The 15,782-nt window shown below is 43.7% G+C and overlaps 1 protein-coding gene across 1 annotated transcript in view; it reads left to right on the top strand.

Annotated features, from left to right (window-relative positions):
* Positions 1-15,782, top strand: part of vps50 (VPS50 EARP/GARPII complex subunit) — a 122,111-nt gene that overhangs the window by 63,509 nt on the left and 42,820 nt on the right. Inside the window, 6 exon segments of the mRNA XM_012829581.3 lie at positions 1,697-1,787; positions 4,991-5,170; positions 7,539-7,657; positions 9,145-9,251; positions 11,852-11,973; positions 14,430-14,504. Of these exon segments, the coding sequence (XP_012685035.2) occupies positions 1,697-1,787; positions 4,991-5,170; positions 7,539-7,657; positions 9,145-9,251; positions 11,852-11,973; positions 14,430-14,504 (694 nt within the window).

Consider the following 15,782-nt stretch of genomic DNA (forward strand, 5'->3'; position numbering starts at 1 on the left):
ATATGCATGTGAACACACAGCATGGAATTAAATTACAGGAATGTCATGTCTTCGATGCATGCAGCAGCTCAGCTAATGTCGGCGCTTCATCTCTTTCTGTCAAGGGGAACTCTTCAAAAGTGATCACAACCACTCACTGTGTGAAGCAATTTGCCTTTATTGTGTGTAGTCGATCAAGTTATCTTCTGTCCCTTCGTTTGAAGCATACATTTTAGCTCCGGCATTGGTCTCCCATTATTGATCATTTCACGTTTGGATTGAAAGTCCAGTTTTGAGAAATGTTTGATCGTAACGGTGTTAATTATCGGAGGGCGTGTGTTATCAGCAAACGTTCGCGTTTTCGTGTCAACCCATTATTAAACTGAGCATATCGCCTTTTAATCCATTATTAAACTTAGCATATAGCTACGCTAGCTTGGCTATAGAGTCTTCCATTTTCAGCCCCCTACATTGAGGCAGAGGTAGTGTTTGCCTCCCCTCTTAATGTGGCTTTATGTCAGCTCAGCAAATTCAGCGATTTTGTTAGTGCCATTTGTTTCATTGTGTAAACCAGCTTTCACTATATAGATAATCTCCATTTCCATCCAATTTAGCTGATGACGTTCAGAGTCAGACCGGTTCAGAGGCTGGTAGTCTGTCTGGGTCACAGGCTACAGCTAGCACGTCTTGTACACCTCTAGCCCATCCTTTCTTCGAGGCAGGGAAAAATAAAATTACCGAGGAGAGGATCAACAAATGTCACCGAGCAGTGACTAAGTTTGTGGTGAAAGGTTTGCACCCTTTTACTACGGTAGATGCCCCAGATTTTCGTTAGGTTAATTTCTAGGAACATGTTTAAATTAAACAGAATACATTTTATTTAAGTTATGTAAGTTTTATTTTAAGTTCAAGAGGAATATGTATAAATGTTTTTGGTTATTTAAATTTTTTTTAATGTGTATATACATACTGTATATGGTGTGTGCAGCATTATAGAAAATTATATAAAAGAAAATGAATGTAAATAAACCCGTTTGTGCTCTTTTTTTCACCCCTTGCCCAATAAGAATCGATAAAAGAATCGATAAGGAATCGAATCGATAAGCAGGAATCGATAAGGCATCGGAATCGTTAAAATCTTATCAATTCTCATCCCTAATGCTGACATTTAATGGGAGAGAACAGTCATTGACTTTTTTGTATCCACAGAATAGGTGCGGCTCTAACACACTAGGCTTTTCGGCTTTCTAATTCTGTGCCCTCTCTCATATATGCCTGTGGGTTTCTTTCTATCTCTGTCTCTTTCACCTGCCCTGTCTCACACTCAAGTTGTGTGTGTGTCTCTCTCTCTCTCTCTCTCTCTCTCACTCTCACTCTCACTCTCACTCTCACTCTCTCACACACACACACACACACACACACACACACACACACACCCCTCCTCCCCTCTTCTGACACTCTCTCAATTTCTTGATCAAACTTCCTGTGACCTTTCCCGGCTGTATTTGTGTCAACACATATAATATCCGCGAGTTTCCCTCAGGGACCGAGTTCAAAAAGGAACTGCAAAGGGCCTTTAATTGACAAATTCTGACCTCTCCTCTCTTCTTATCTCCTTCCCCTCTTTTTCTCTCCCTCCCTCCCTCTTTCTCTATCTCTCTATCTCTCTATCTCTCTATCTCTCCATCTCTGTCGTTACCTGTCCTGTTTGTCGCAGGACTCGCTTGGAGGAGCTCCGGATGTTTCTGGAGAATGAGACGTGGGAACTGTGCCCTGTGAAATCCAACTTCAGCATCGCCCAGCTCCATGTAAGCAGAGAGAGGCGTGTGTGTGTGGTGTGTGTGGTGTGTGTGTGTGTGTGTGTGTGTGTGTGTGTGTGTGTGTGTGTGTGTGTGTGTTAGGGGTGTCAAATGAAGACACAACTTGTCACACAGAGGTACTTGCGACATTCCGATTCACATCTAATCAAATCGGATAGGTATTTCTGTCTGTGAGTCATGTTATTTACATATGCAAATGATGCATGACGCACTCTATTACCAGCCTCTGCGTTTGAATCAACACTTGTCTTGACACAGTGCGTCAGCAGCAGCAGCAGCAAGTTGCATTATGCACGGCCACCTCAGGGAGGCCCAGTGATGAGCGTTTTGTACATTCTTTCTCAAAAGATGCTTTAAGCTCAACTAAAGGGCACACTGTCCTTGCATATTATACATCGCACCCAATGTAGTCCAAAAGCTATTCACTAGTCACGACATCCATTACATGCACAAACAGAGGGCAGAGTCCTCCTCATGTTGTTAGGTTTTAAGATGAGGGTGGGATTAAGATTAGGGTGCGGGTCAGGAGGACTTCGGAACATGTGACGAAAAAGGGAAAAGCCTGAACTGGTCTCAGGTGTTGTGATTTCTCTGTACCTGTGCTACCCACACCTGGAGAAAACCCTATACTAGGGTTTGAGTTAGCACTATGTTGGTTGTCACCGAGGTTAACATACCTTACCTGTAAATGAGATGTAATGCTTTAAGAGTCATTTTTATTCCACTAGCCTAAAAGTATGAACAGAAAATGAAGCCTAAATGAAAGGAAATGCCTTTGTATCATATTAATAAGCATTTTTATTTGTGGCAAAGGTTTTTTCTGCTGCATTCCCTGAGTACAGTAATTGAAGTGTTCAGGTCAGAGCAAGGTGAACGTTTCAGTGCTATGTCACGTGGCACAATGATGGGGTTAGTTGGTCATGGATGCGCTGAAAAACCCCTTTGTACAACTGAGAGAGTTCAAGACAGACCTCTAATGATATAGCAGTGCACACGATCTGGCAGGCAACAGGATGCTTATATGAACGTAACAAAGCGATTATATCAACACTTAGACGGTTAACTAAGTATGTTCCTAACTGAAGGCGGAATTGCTGGCAGTTGCTTTGGATGAATGCAACTGAGAGAGTATGGTCTCCTCCCTGAAGCTGGCCTGGAGCTGACTGATTATTATCTCAACAGAAATAACACTGTCTGGTTGCATAAGAAGTTGGCTGATCCTGCCGCTGTTAGCAATCTTTGCCCGGTGTAAAAGATACAGCGCGTACATAAGAATATTCCACTGATTGTTTTGGCTGGCTTTCATCTGGATTAAAAAAAAATAAAAAACGATTTTCCCCAATATCTTGGTAGATTGTGAATTTCTGCCAAAACAACCGCCACAATTGCCTGGCTGTTGTGAATTTGTTAAATTAAGCCTTTGACTTCTGCCAGAAGCAAACGACACTGGGTTAAAATGATGCAGACATCAGAATCAAGGTCCCGTTTTGGAAACGTAGCAGATGCTTCATGGCCATCCTTGGCCATTTGAGAGGACCGCAAACACAGGTGCTCTTCTATTCAACACAGATATCCACATGCCATTCACATATAATAGCTTCATCTGTCTAAAAAAACAGTACTTTTATGACTGCTTTCTGTTGTGTTACACGACTCTGAAAGGGGCCGCTTGGCTTCTTTCTGAGGGTATATGTCTTAGCCAACACATGCCGGGGCACCCCGCAGTGCCAACACATTCACTGGAGAATTCCCCGTGAACGTAACCGCCGGCATCTCATTCTCTCGATTATTTCATGCAAAAGAGATTGGATTCTGCCACCACCGCCAACACAACCACCGCCCCCGTCCCCACATTCAGTGCTATCTGCTACAAACGATCAGCGATGTCCCCTTTTTCTGTTTTTGCTCTCCAAAACATAAAAAGATATGGTGGTGGGATTTGCTTAAAAGAAGCTCCGTAGAGGACGCTGGGCCCAGCTGAAGTCCCTAATGAGGCACATTAGCATAAGCATCCCTCAAGTTCCTCATGGGCACAGCGTGTCAAGGCAAGGAGGCTGAACTCTTTTCTTTTGTCATTTATTTATTTAATTGTATTTATTTATTTATTTAGGGGGTTTATTTCTATTTAAGAGGTGTGGGGGAAACACAGTGGTTTTTTTTTCTTCTCCAGAATTTGCAATGAGTGTTGTTCTGTTGATGGGTTATTTTGGATCAAGGTGCTGTGCCCGTGTGCGGTGGTAGGGGCAGGGTATAGTGTTCCGACGGAAATATGGCCCTGCCACTGAAAGCCAAGAAGGGTCTACACACACCAGAGAGAGGGGAGGGTGAGAAATTGCCATTTTATTTATCAGGGCACTCCATCTCGGCTTGTAGTATCTACTGCAAAAAAGGTAACAATGTCATCATAATTACTTTCCCGATGTGCTCTCATCCACTTTAAGGAGTGTTTGTGATATGTCAGGCCAGACTTATCTGCCAGCTGAGATGAGAGGCGAGTTTCACCGGTGTGTCGCAGATTACGCTGCCCTTTCACAAGCCCTTTTTTTTGTTTGCAAAGATCCTCGCCGAAAGCACCGCTTTATCTTCCGTCCAATCTTAATGAAAGCGAAGCCACTCTCTCCAGTATGAAATGATATGCTTAAATGGAGCCATTCTCTGCTTCGCTACCTATCGTGCTTTTTAAAGTTCCATGCCCTCGATGATGCAAAGATACAATTAATCTGCCTCCCTCCCACTCAGGTTAAGGGTGTGGTCTGAAACCAGTGATTTTGACAGACAGTGATTTTGTTCTGCTGTGAAATCAACTTCGATGCCTTCATTTTGACAGCCTGACCGCAGTGGAGGCATTCGTAATATTGATCGTTTGATGAAATAATTTATGACATATTAAGACATGAAATATAACACTGCCATTTTAATCCCTTAAAATTGACAGTGCTTGAGTTATTTTGTTTGTTTCTGTAGCTAAGCTGTTAGAGAAAGGTGCTAGTAACCCCAAGGTCATGCATTTGATTCCCAAAGGGCACACAATTTGATAAACTTACATACATGTACATGTACTAATATACATCTACAATAAGTACTTTGGATAACAACATTCTCTCCTGAAAAATGTAATGTCGATTCACATTCAATCTGCAAATGAAATGTGAACATAATGGATGTGTTTGGATCTGTCTGTCCCCCTGCAGGAGTTCAAGTTCATGGGCCAGTGTCGTTCCCCTTCCGTGTCGCCCAGCCGCCAGGCCTCGTCCTCCACGAGCCGCGCAGAGGAGTCTCTGTTTGAGCAGTTCCACCAGGGAGGGAACCCCTTTGAGATGCAGATCGACAACAACGAGGAGGAGGCCGAAGACGTGCTGGCCTCCAACGGGGTGAGAGAAGATCCGCTTTGGAAAAAATGTCACACCCTGTGATCTGCTGTCTGTGGCAATGTTATGAGTGTGGCAGAGCTTATACGGAAAGGTGTATTTTTGAAGGGCATGCTCACAGACGTCACTTGTTATTATTGTTGACGGATGGATCAGTTGGTTGACGAAGTTCTTAAGTCTCCTTTTAAATCGTTGATTCTATGTTAATCTTTGTATTACAAGGTCTGGTTAAGTACGAGAAGGAGACAGAATTTCACAGCATGTCCATCGAGGCTACATTGTTTTATTATCATCAGTCTTTTGAACTCAATTAATTTCCACACCAGTCGCCCTCAACGAGCCATTCAACAGGGTCTGCATATCATCACCAGCGACACACTGAGTTATTATTGCGTTAAGAAAATGTACACAGGCCATAATTAAACCAGCAGTGATTAGTTTGCGTACACTAAATGCTTTATTGCCTCTCCTTACTCTCTGTGCTGTCAGCGAGCGTTGTTGAGGGTTAGGAAGGGTCGTGTGGCGACTGGGTGAGTAACGGCTGTGCCTGTGGTTAGGACCTTGAAGTGTTTGACATTTGAGATGAGCTACAGCAGCAGGAAGGGTAAACAGTGCAGCCCCATGGGGACATGGGTCCTCCTGCATGGAGGTGCTTGAGAGGGGACACGCAAGTCCATTTTCTGGGGCTGGGTGGAGATGGATGAGTTGTTTTACCTACCCCCGAATACACACTCCGCACCCCCATCTCAAAGCTTTTTTTTCTTCTGTGTCTGTATATCTGAGTCTATCTTCATGTTGTGTAGGAAAGTCAGTCCAAATCGCTGGACCGCAGTATGCAAAGTAGAAGTTGCTCAGACTATTTGTTTTATTCCGTATCAGTTACTCAATGATGATTTCTCCTTTTTTTGCAGTGCCACTTCTTGAAAGAGAGTGGTCCAAAAATATATAATCTGCCACACAGAAACACAGAAAAAAACCTCTGAGATCTTTCACTGGTCTCAGAGCAGTGCAGTTTGAGCCTGTATGATGGCCGTATAGCCCCATGTCTATACCTACTGTGTCTGCTGACTCTGTCTCTATTCAGTGGAGCTTCCCTTGGTTATGTGTGCTTAGCTCTGCCTCAGTGCATTTTATCATCCGTAAATGCACCGTTCATGAAAGTATGAATACTAACACAACCTCTATAGATTATTCCTCCATTGTGCCTGTGTTCATTTATACTGCTACTCGCAGTCTTTCTAGCTGTATTGTTCATGCTATACTGCAGTGGATTGAGTTGTCTGGCGTCTGACTGACAGAGTTGACTGCGCCTGTACTGAACGTGTTTTTTACTGCGTTCACTGGTGTGTTCATGGTTCCAGACATCTCCATGGATTAAGGTTTTCTGTCACAGCAATGGATTTATGTTGTTGAGAAATAAAACAATTATTATGTCGAGACCAATGCAAATCCGATGAGAAAACAGAATTGGTTAAGGTGGAGATGGATGGGTTAGCCTAAGTGTTTTGGCCCCGGCATTCTACTACGTTTTTTTTTGTTTGTTTGTTTGTTTGGTGTTTTTGTGAAGTCCTGAAAATGTGAGCAAGCAAGCACACTGGTTCTAAAGCTATTCTAAATATGCTCTGCATCGTTTTACATAAATGTCCTGTAGCTATCCAGGGCAAATAATTGATTTCTTTTCAGGGAAGGGAATCGAAGTCAAGTTTACTATACAGTTTGAAGAGATTCATATTTTAGCCATCTAATATAGTTTTGTAGCATTAGAATGTGACTGTTCCAATTTACCCTTTTTGGGCACAAACTTATATAATACAAAACATGACAGATGTATTGATGTTGATGTGGTTTGTCTGCTTTTTTGTTGTCATTTGCCTTGTAGCAAACGCTACTGAGAGATGGATACATTGTGAACATTAATGTACTTTATTATACGGCTCTTCAGAATGCTGCAGAAAGTTCAATTGATTTGAATGGGCCGCCCTAATGTTCAGAGGTCTAATAATTCTTTATAATGACCGCTGACTTTGGCAGCGGATTTTGTCCCTTGGTTTTACATCTGTCATATCATTCTGCAAGTAGTCCATTCACTTATAACAACAGAAATTAATTGTAACTTCAACTCACAAGTAATATGTTGTTATTCAACGCCTGAAACTTTAAAGTAAAAAAAAATTCTCAGCGGAAAGCCACAAATCGACAACAGAAATTCATAGACAGAAATATTTTGCCGGACTATAAATCCCGGACCACTTAACATTGAACCCTTTCATGTAATTTCTTTCTTGCTTCGTCCTGTGCGACCTCTTGGAACATACTGTCCTCCAACCCTGCCCATGCTTAATGTACCGCCATCTCCTCTGTTTTTCCGTAGTATGAGTCGGACGAGCTGGAAAAGAATGTGTACCAGGACTACGACAGCGACAGCGACGTTCCAGATGAGCTCAAGCAGGATTATGTGGACGAGCAAACAGGCGACCTACCTGTCAAGAGGTGAGGCAGTCGTTTCATCCGCTTCATGGCATAGGGGTAAAAAAATCGGGAGAATTTTTGGTGTGACCTCAAGACGGCAGTGAAAACAGTTCTGCTCCTCTTGCGATTCTTCGTCCTCACCCGTGCTATTCTCACACCATACATCTAAGGCTACGCTTCAAGGTTGTTAAGTTGACGGGGCACGGACCAGCATGCACTGAGCCAGTTGAGATCAGCATTAGTAATTTAATGAGACACCTTCCTGTCCCAATCAGTTTGTATCGGATTCGGATGCATGGTGCATATACAAACTGGCATTAGTTGCTTATCTCTGGAAAAGAAATTAATTATGCGGTCTACAAACAGTGAGCTTATGTAAGACCTTGCGGATTATATTTAGAATGGCTCTAGAAGCTTCGTCCTCATAAAAGGGTTTGCATAAAAGAGCTCCTTCATAAGGAAGAAGTCATTAAAATGTCCCCCACAGGGAAATGGCTTGAGGTCACTCTTCTTAGATCTGTATAAATAGTCTCAATTCTCTTTTTGTTGTCTTAATTGTCTGACTCAGCTAGCGCATACAGTGTGCGATGTTGCAAAATATGCTGTAATTAAGTTGCCTTGTAATTATATAGGAAACTGAGAATGTTTAACACATTTTTGTCTCGTTGTAGGTTTTTTTTGTCTTCCTATTTAGAGACTTTAATGTGCAAATCATCGAACCATTGAAACATTGTTTGTCATAATTGTTCAAGATTAACCAAAGGCTCATGTGTGCTAAGAAGAAGGTTTATATGTTCACTGAAGGTTGCTATTATGCGTTCTGGAAGACATAAAAAAAGTCTTACATATGCCACGTTTTAAAATGCTCTTTTTTTTATATTCCCTCTCGTCTTAATGACTTTAGAGCATGCCTGCTGGTGGCTGCCGTCTGCAATATTTTGCCCCTGGTTCATCCTTTCCTAAGTGCTTCATTTGGGAGTCTCATGATTCTTAATCACCCAGCATGTAAATCAGTCACTTGTCGAACGCGAATGAACGCCGTTAAAGGGGTCATTAAGGCATCAGACAAACGCTACCGTGGCTAGTACGTCCCCTGGAGCAAGTTCAACGTTAATGACATGTTTCCTTGTGATGGGCAGAACACATGGGGGGGCTGCGGAGGTCTGCGGCACGAGCGCAGAACTGGACACATCAGTGATTAATGAGATGAGTTTGTGAATGAAAGGGATCTCACGCCCTCGTTCAGCACAGGGCCAAGGGCCACGACTAACGACCCCAGCACACCCTGTGATGACTCCTTCTGTCCTCCCGTGCTCTCTCTGCCCCCGTAGGCGTTTAATTCACTTACCACATTCTCTGTTGCTCTGACGTCCCACCCATTCCCGTTTAATGCCTTTTTTTTCATCTCTCTTCATCTCTTTGCCGTCTCCCCTCAAAGCATTCTATATGTCTGTGTGTGTACTGTACGTATTTGAGTATAAATGCAAAATGTTTTTTTCCCACGTCAGTGTTTCCAGGGAGACCCTACGCGGCCAGAAGCACTCAGACTACAACCTCAACAAAGCCAACGCACCCATCCTGACAAACACCACCCTCAATGTCATACGCCTTGTCGGTGAGTAATATTACCCGCCCCCAAACGCACACACACACACACACACACACACACACACGCACACTATCCCCCACCCCCCACCTTAGCCCCAGTGTCTATTTAAAGAAAGGTGTTTCAGAAAGGAAGAAGAAAAAAATTGCCTTGCGTATCATTCATGATCCTTCATGAAGAGAACTCTTTCCTTGATCAGTTCAAATAAAGCTAATTAGTGCTTTAGGATGGTTTGGGTGAGCTCCTGGCCCCACCTGTGTGACCTGTGGACCGCTACCTTCGTTAGCGGAGAATCATTCCTCGTCATTGTTCACGTCCGCCGGTGTAATTGAAACGACTGATGTGACGGCCTGGTGTGCTAGGCTGCCACCCATTACCACCGGAACCCTAATTTCCTTTCAAATGATTATATCTCGTTTACAATAATGAAGCCAATTAACATTCTGTCCTTGTTCTCCGGTTTCTTGTAGCATCTACGATTGTTTCTGACTTGAGACCTTTTTTTTCATTTTTTAAAACATTGTAATATAACCAGGTGTTTTAAGTGAGCAGACAGTATGCATGCCAAGCAGGGGGCACAATTAGCACCCGCCAAGCGCCGATGACGTGTAGATTTCTGTGTTGGCGAGTGAGTGGTGGTAAGTGAGCCACTCTGGCGTGTGAAAAACAGGTGCAGTTCACCTTCAAAAAATACTTTGGTTGTCTGTTTCTCCAATCTGAGCCATGATGCAAGCAAAAATGACTAATTTCATATTCGATTACACTTACTAATGATGACCAGGATTCAGCAAATTAACAAAAAAATCAGTCGCTATCTGAATACCGTAGGAGCCCACTTGTCTTGGGCAACTGTAGAATGTTGGTAATAACTGTCACTGGTATCATCAATACTAAACCAATGCTTAGTAACGTAAGACCAGGTAAGGTAATCTTCATGTCATTCATTTTATGCTTTCTCTATGTACAGGGATGCACTATACGCTCTATTATTTATATCTCCCACAGACAACAACCCCTGCCCCCACCCCGCCTCCCCTCCCCCCTCCCCCCTCCCCCCTCGAGTACTCAATAACTCAGGCAAGGAGTAGCCTACTGGAGTTGTAAAATGATGTTCTTGTGCAACCCCCAGTGTGAGGTAGCTTGCAATAGATTGTGGTATTCCGAGGGTACAGTGCACTGTAGAGCATTGTAGAGTTTGTAGAGTGGTCGTGTAGGTCAAGAGGAGGCAAAATCCTTTGGTCGTCGACTCTTCCATCATGAAAGCCGAGGCTATCAAGAGCAATAAGAGATCGCACTGACAATATTCTTTCTCTCGATTAATTTAATGATTGTCCGCTTTTTAGTTTGGGTATTTATATCAATTTTAAGGTTGAATAAGTATGAATTGTATGAAGACAAACATTTTTATTTTGTTAATTCTGTTTAATTTTGATGGATGAAAAATATGCCTGGCCAGTAAATGTTTTCATCACGTTCATTTCGCACCCTGATGCTAAGCATTAGTTAAAAGATCCAACATACTCTAAAAAATCAGCACGGTCTCAAATTATTTCTATGTGTCTGTGCTTATTTCAAGTACAGTAGAGAACACGTGTCGAGAGAAATAAAGTTTCCAGGCGTTCTCTCACCCCTCGCACTAACATCACAGATACTACCTGTCAGCTTTGTTCTCATCTTCAGACTCCCTGCTTTTATTTTCTTACTCGAGTATTATCTGTAGAGATTTGATTACACTGGCAGTGTTCCTTGCGGTCCAGCAGAAAGTAGCAGGCGGAGAAATAAAAGCACCTGTCTCAGCATAAAAAGCAGTGGAGTGTATTGCCCTCCCACTCATCACTCCTGATTCGATCTTAACCACATTATTCTCGTGTGTGCTTGTACTTATTCATTATTACTTTTTGCCCAAATTCAATTGCCCTGCCTCGGGAGAGCACATGGAAATGCACTGGTCAGTGTTTAAATAATGACGAATATTCCCCCCGGGTAGACTGCTCCATTCTAATCGACTTGCCAAAGTTTCTCGTCAAGCATTAAGAGGTTGTTTTTTTTTTTCTTCTTCCCCCCCCCCCCTCCCCCCCAAAGCTAGGTTGCGCTATGAGATATCGACGTGACTAGCACGACATAACAGACTCTCTCACCTGCCATACAGGGCTTTAGGGATGTGTTATATCCTAGCTAGAAAACCCAAAACATGAGTCCTCTTTTTTCACACGCTACTGTTACTTTACCGTAGGCCCTGGTCTTTTGCCTTTGAGCAATTATTCGGTCTGGTAAGCGTTAGAAGTCTGTGTGTATTTGTTTGTGTGTATTTGTTTGTGTGTATTTGTTTGTGTGTTTGTATGCACGAGTCTAGAGAGAGCTGGCGTAAATTAAAATGTCTTCGCTGTTTGTCATCGTAAGAGAGTCAGCCTTGAAATGGCAAAGCAATTAGGCTCTCATGATCGACTGGACTGCTACTCCCACAAGGATAATGTGGCTCAAGTAGTGTTTTTCTGATTAGGTAATTGATCTGTTTGGTCGAGGTGGAATAACGGAGCCAGGCCTGATTCCCTGTTGTTTTGTGTCTTTTTTTTGTTCTTTTGTTCCTCTCTTTCTTTCTCTCTCCTCAGGAAAGTACATGCAGATGATGAGCATTCTGCAGCCTATCGCCTTCGACGTCATCCACTGCGTCTCGCAACTCTTTGACTACTACCTTTATGCTGTCTACACTTTCTTTGGACGGAACGACATGGTAAATCAACAACCCACCACCCCACCCCCATTCCATGACGTATCTTTGCTGGCACCATGCCATGGCGATGCCATTCTGCCATCCTGTGCCACTGTCGTTGTTTAATGAACCATTCTCACGTCAGACGGAAAGGCGGAGCAATTTCGCTCCGTGGTGCTTTGGCTTCTCCTCTGTCTGCGTAATCCCTCCATGCTTGTGAAAGTATTAGCGGAATGTGCTTACCATTTTTCTTTCCAGTTAAGTTCTGAAGGCCCAAAAGCTGTCAGAACACGCAGAACAAGTATGATAATTCATTACCCAAAGCACCCAACACCAAGCTAAATTATTATTATTACGCCTAACTTATTGGTCACAATGGCCACTGGACAGGTCAATAGTCAGTTAAGGTCTGAATTGCATTATTCACCAAGTATTAAACCCCCACTTTACCCTTCAATCTGTCATTCAGGTGTTGAGATTTTGGCACATACCGCCTCAGATATGCATACTGAATGTGTAACATGGCATGAAATGACCCACTTGCCAGGCTTCAATGTTGTGCTAAGCTACCTGATAAACACCCTCTCCACCCAGAGAAGCTGGCATGTACACACAGATAAAGGGATGTCATGTGCCATCAGAGATGCTTTGGCTGTCTGCAAGCCTGACAACCCCCTGTGCAGACACACACACACACACACACACACACACACACACGCACACGCACGCAGACGCACACGCACACGCACATGCACAAATGCCCCAGTCTCTAGGATGAGAACTTCACAGGTTTCATACAGAAGCTCCTACCACTCTTCAAGTTTTTGTTAGTATCCCTCTCACATGCCTAACACCCATCCCACCAACCGCTCTGCCAGTACTGCCACCTAGGCTAATGAATGCACACACCTCCTCAGGTATTCAAGGGGACAAGCATAGCAAAACAGACCCATTCAGGCATCAGTCACAATCTGTAAACCATCTGCTCGTGGTCCCACGTTCACGTCTTGAATTTTGCGCAAAGGCGTAATTTGAAATTGGTAGGAATTATGTGGCTTTATCTTTGTGCATACAGATGTGAAACACACACACACGCACACACACACGCACACACACACGCACGCACACATGCATACCCTGTAATACACGCAAGCCCTATAGCTGACGCCTTCCTGAAGAACGACCACCATCATGAGTAATGAACTGCATCTGAATTCTAAAGGGTAATATTCCATTATACATTGCAGCGATATTAACTCCAGCAGCTGGGTGTGCTAAGATGCATTTTGTTTTTTTCCGCGTTCACGCTTCTTGCACCGCCAAAGTGAATAACTGCTTTCAAGCGATGAATAGATATGAAATAGAAGGGGGGGGGGGCTCAGGAGGGAGGATTGAAGAAGAGGAAAGGCCTTATTCAGAGATTGTCAAATACCCTACGACGACAGAGATACCCCCCCAGCACCTCCTTGTGATGAAGGGCTTTACAACTGTGGCCTGCTGACTAATATCTGAGGAGTTTGTTAGGTGGGGTTGGGAGTGAAGGCGGGTGGGTGGGTGGCGGGAGTGGGGTGGCTGTCATGGAAATGGATGGGCCTCTAATGGGAAAGCTTGCCAAAAGCAGAGAGAACATTAACTGCCGTTATTGTCCCTCGGCCGACAGCCGTCTGTCATGCACGGAGGGATGCTGGAAAGCGATGATGTTTGCGCAGCGAACGAAAGCTACTCTGTCTTTTTCTTCTGCTCCCCGCTGCAAGCAGTCGTTTCACACACGATTGCTGTTACTCACTCACACCAGCCTCCTGGTCTCCTTCTCTCTCCACGGCTCCCACGGTCATGGAAATCCTCGGAAAGTCAGAGAATTTTAAAATCCCATTTTCCAGTCCTGAAAAGATCATGACATTCATTCAGTAAATTCATTAAAAGATCTGGAAAAGTCATGATATGTTATTTTGTCGTATGTAGGTCATGTACATGCCTACATCTAGGTCATGGAAACGTTTTGAAATGTTGTCAATAAAAAAGGTTGTGAACTCTCTCTCCATCTCTGTCCCGATCTCACTCAACCTGTGGTATACCACTGACTTGGTGGCTTTCTCTTTCCTTTCTCTCGTCACTCTCTACTGTTTCACACACACACACACACACACACACACACACACACACACACACACACACACAACCCCAGATATACACACTCTTAAAAGATTTAGAGTGCAAAAGGCTTTCTTGTTCTTTCAGCCAGAAGAGGCACTCTGTCAGTCTGCTTTGACCTTCATGGTGTCTCTAGCTTCAGCATTCTCAGCAGCGTGCGTCTGTGTCTTTGTGTAGTCTGCAGTGTGTCACCAGTGCTGTCACTTCAGTTTGTGCTAGTATCTGTGCATTGCCGTCATTCTGCATTGCTTTTTTTTTTATATTTCGTTTGTTTTGTTTTTTTCTTTCCCTTCTGTTTACATTTTCCCTCCGCCTCGCTTCTCAAGCCTGTCACTAGCCAGTCTGCGCCACCCCAAGGCAAAGAGCTGGGCGCGGCCAGGCAAACAACCCCGGCCTACTGGGTAAGGCTGCATCGACGTGTGTGTGTGTGCGTGTGTGTGCTCTTGTGTGTGCCATCCTTACAGTCATCCCGACATTGTACTGGCAGTGTATTAGTTACTCCGTCTCCTCTCCGTCACCCTACCGTAGAGTGTGCTGCAGTGTCTTCTGCATGTTCTAGGCCTTGTTCCTTTTGAAATCCTTCCTCCTGCCTCTCCTCCATCCCTAAATAACCATGGCTATTAAAATGTTTACATGTTGAAGCCTTATGCAGTATTCATGATGAGCATTTTTAGCAATGCTTTACTAGTTGGATGGCTAAAAGCATGCTATTGGCTGGGTGGGTCCTTAAGGTGGGATGAGGTGATTGGTTGATTTACGCTGTCTCAGATGTTTTGTCATTTGGTTGCCATAGCACTTGCGTAATGTATTCTGTATGTATTCAGTACTACTGGCTACTGTGGTAACTTGATGGCCAGCTTTACTGTTTTATATTAAGTGCCCCATCCCAGAGGTTAGTTAACAGTAAAACATTTAAGACTTGAGATTGTAAAGAGAATTGGCTCTGGGTAAAAAGAAGGTATAAAAATAAAAGGGATTGGATCTAACCCCGATTGAGAAGTGGAAGATATGGGTCAAGGCCCAGATGTTCTCTCAGGGCCTCTGGCCTGACAGAGTGGGAGTGATCCCAAGACCGTGTGGTGTATGAATCTGTTGCAGACTCCCGGAGGAGGGATCCAGGTTTGTATTCCTTTTTAAGTGTGTAGGTCATTCTTTCTCAGTGATGCAATTTCTCGAAGAGAGAAACACTGGTCAGGCTGACCTATAGACAACAGATTTTTTTTCCCACCGCCTCTGTGTTCTCAACCCCTGTTTGCATGTCAGCGTCAAGCTTTGCATTCCATGTCCTTATTAGATGGGCCTGTTTGGGCTCTCGTAACTGCAGGAATGCAGCACAAGGATCAGAATTTACAAATATCCACAGCCATTTGTATTACTTGTCAAAGGGGGGAGTGGAGTGGGCGTCGAAACAAAGGTGAATCACATTAAGGCTCAAACCTGATACCGTGTCTTTGTTCAAGCAAGAATGCTCAGCGATCACTTCAGTGGAGATGTTTTTTTTTTTTTCATATCATTGCCTAATTTGTCAGTAGCTCTTTTTTCCCCTGTCATATACTTTATCTCTTTGGAGGCTTAGATTCTTGGATACTTTAATGGCTCGTATAATTCCACCTTAAGCCTGCTTTTGCAAATATGACCGTTCAAAAATAACCCGACCGATATAGGATTTTTAAGACCGA

This window comes from Clupea harengus, chromosome 19, assembly GCF_900700415.2.
Source record: "Clupea harengus chromosome 19, Ch_v2.0.2, whole genome shotgun sequence".
Classification (NCBI taxonomy): Eukaryota; Metazoa; Chordata; class Actinopteri; order Clupeiformes; family Clupeidae; genus Clupea; species Clupea harengus.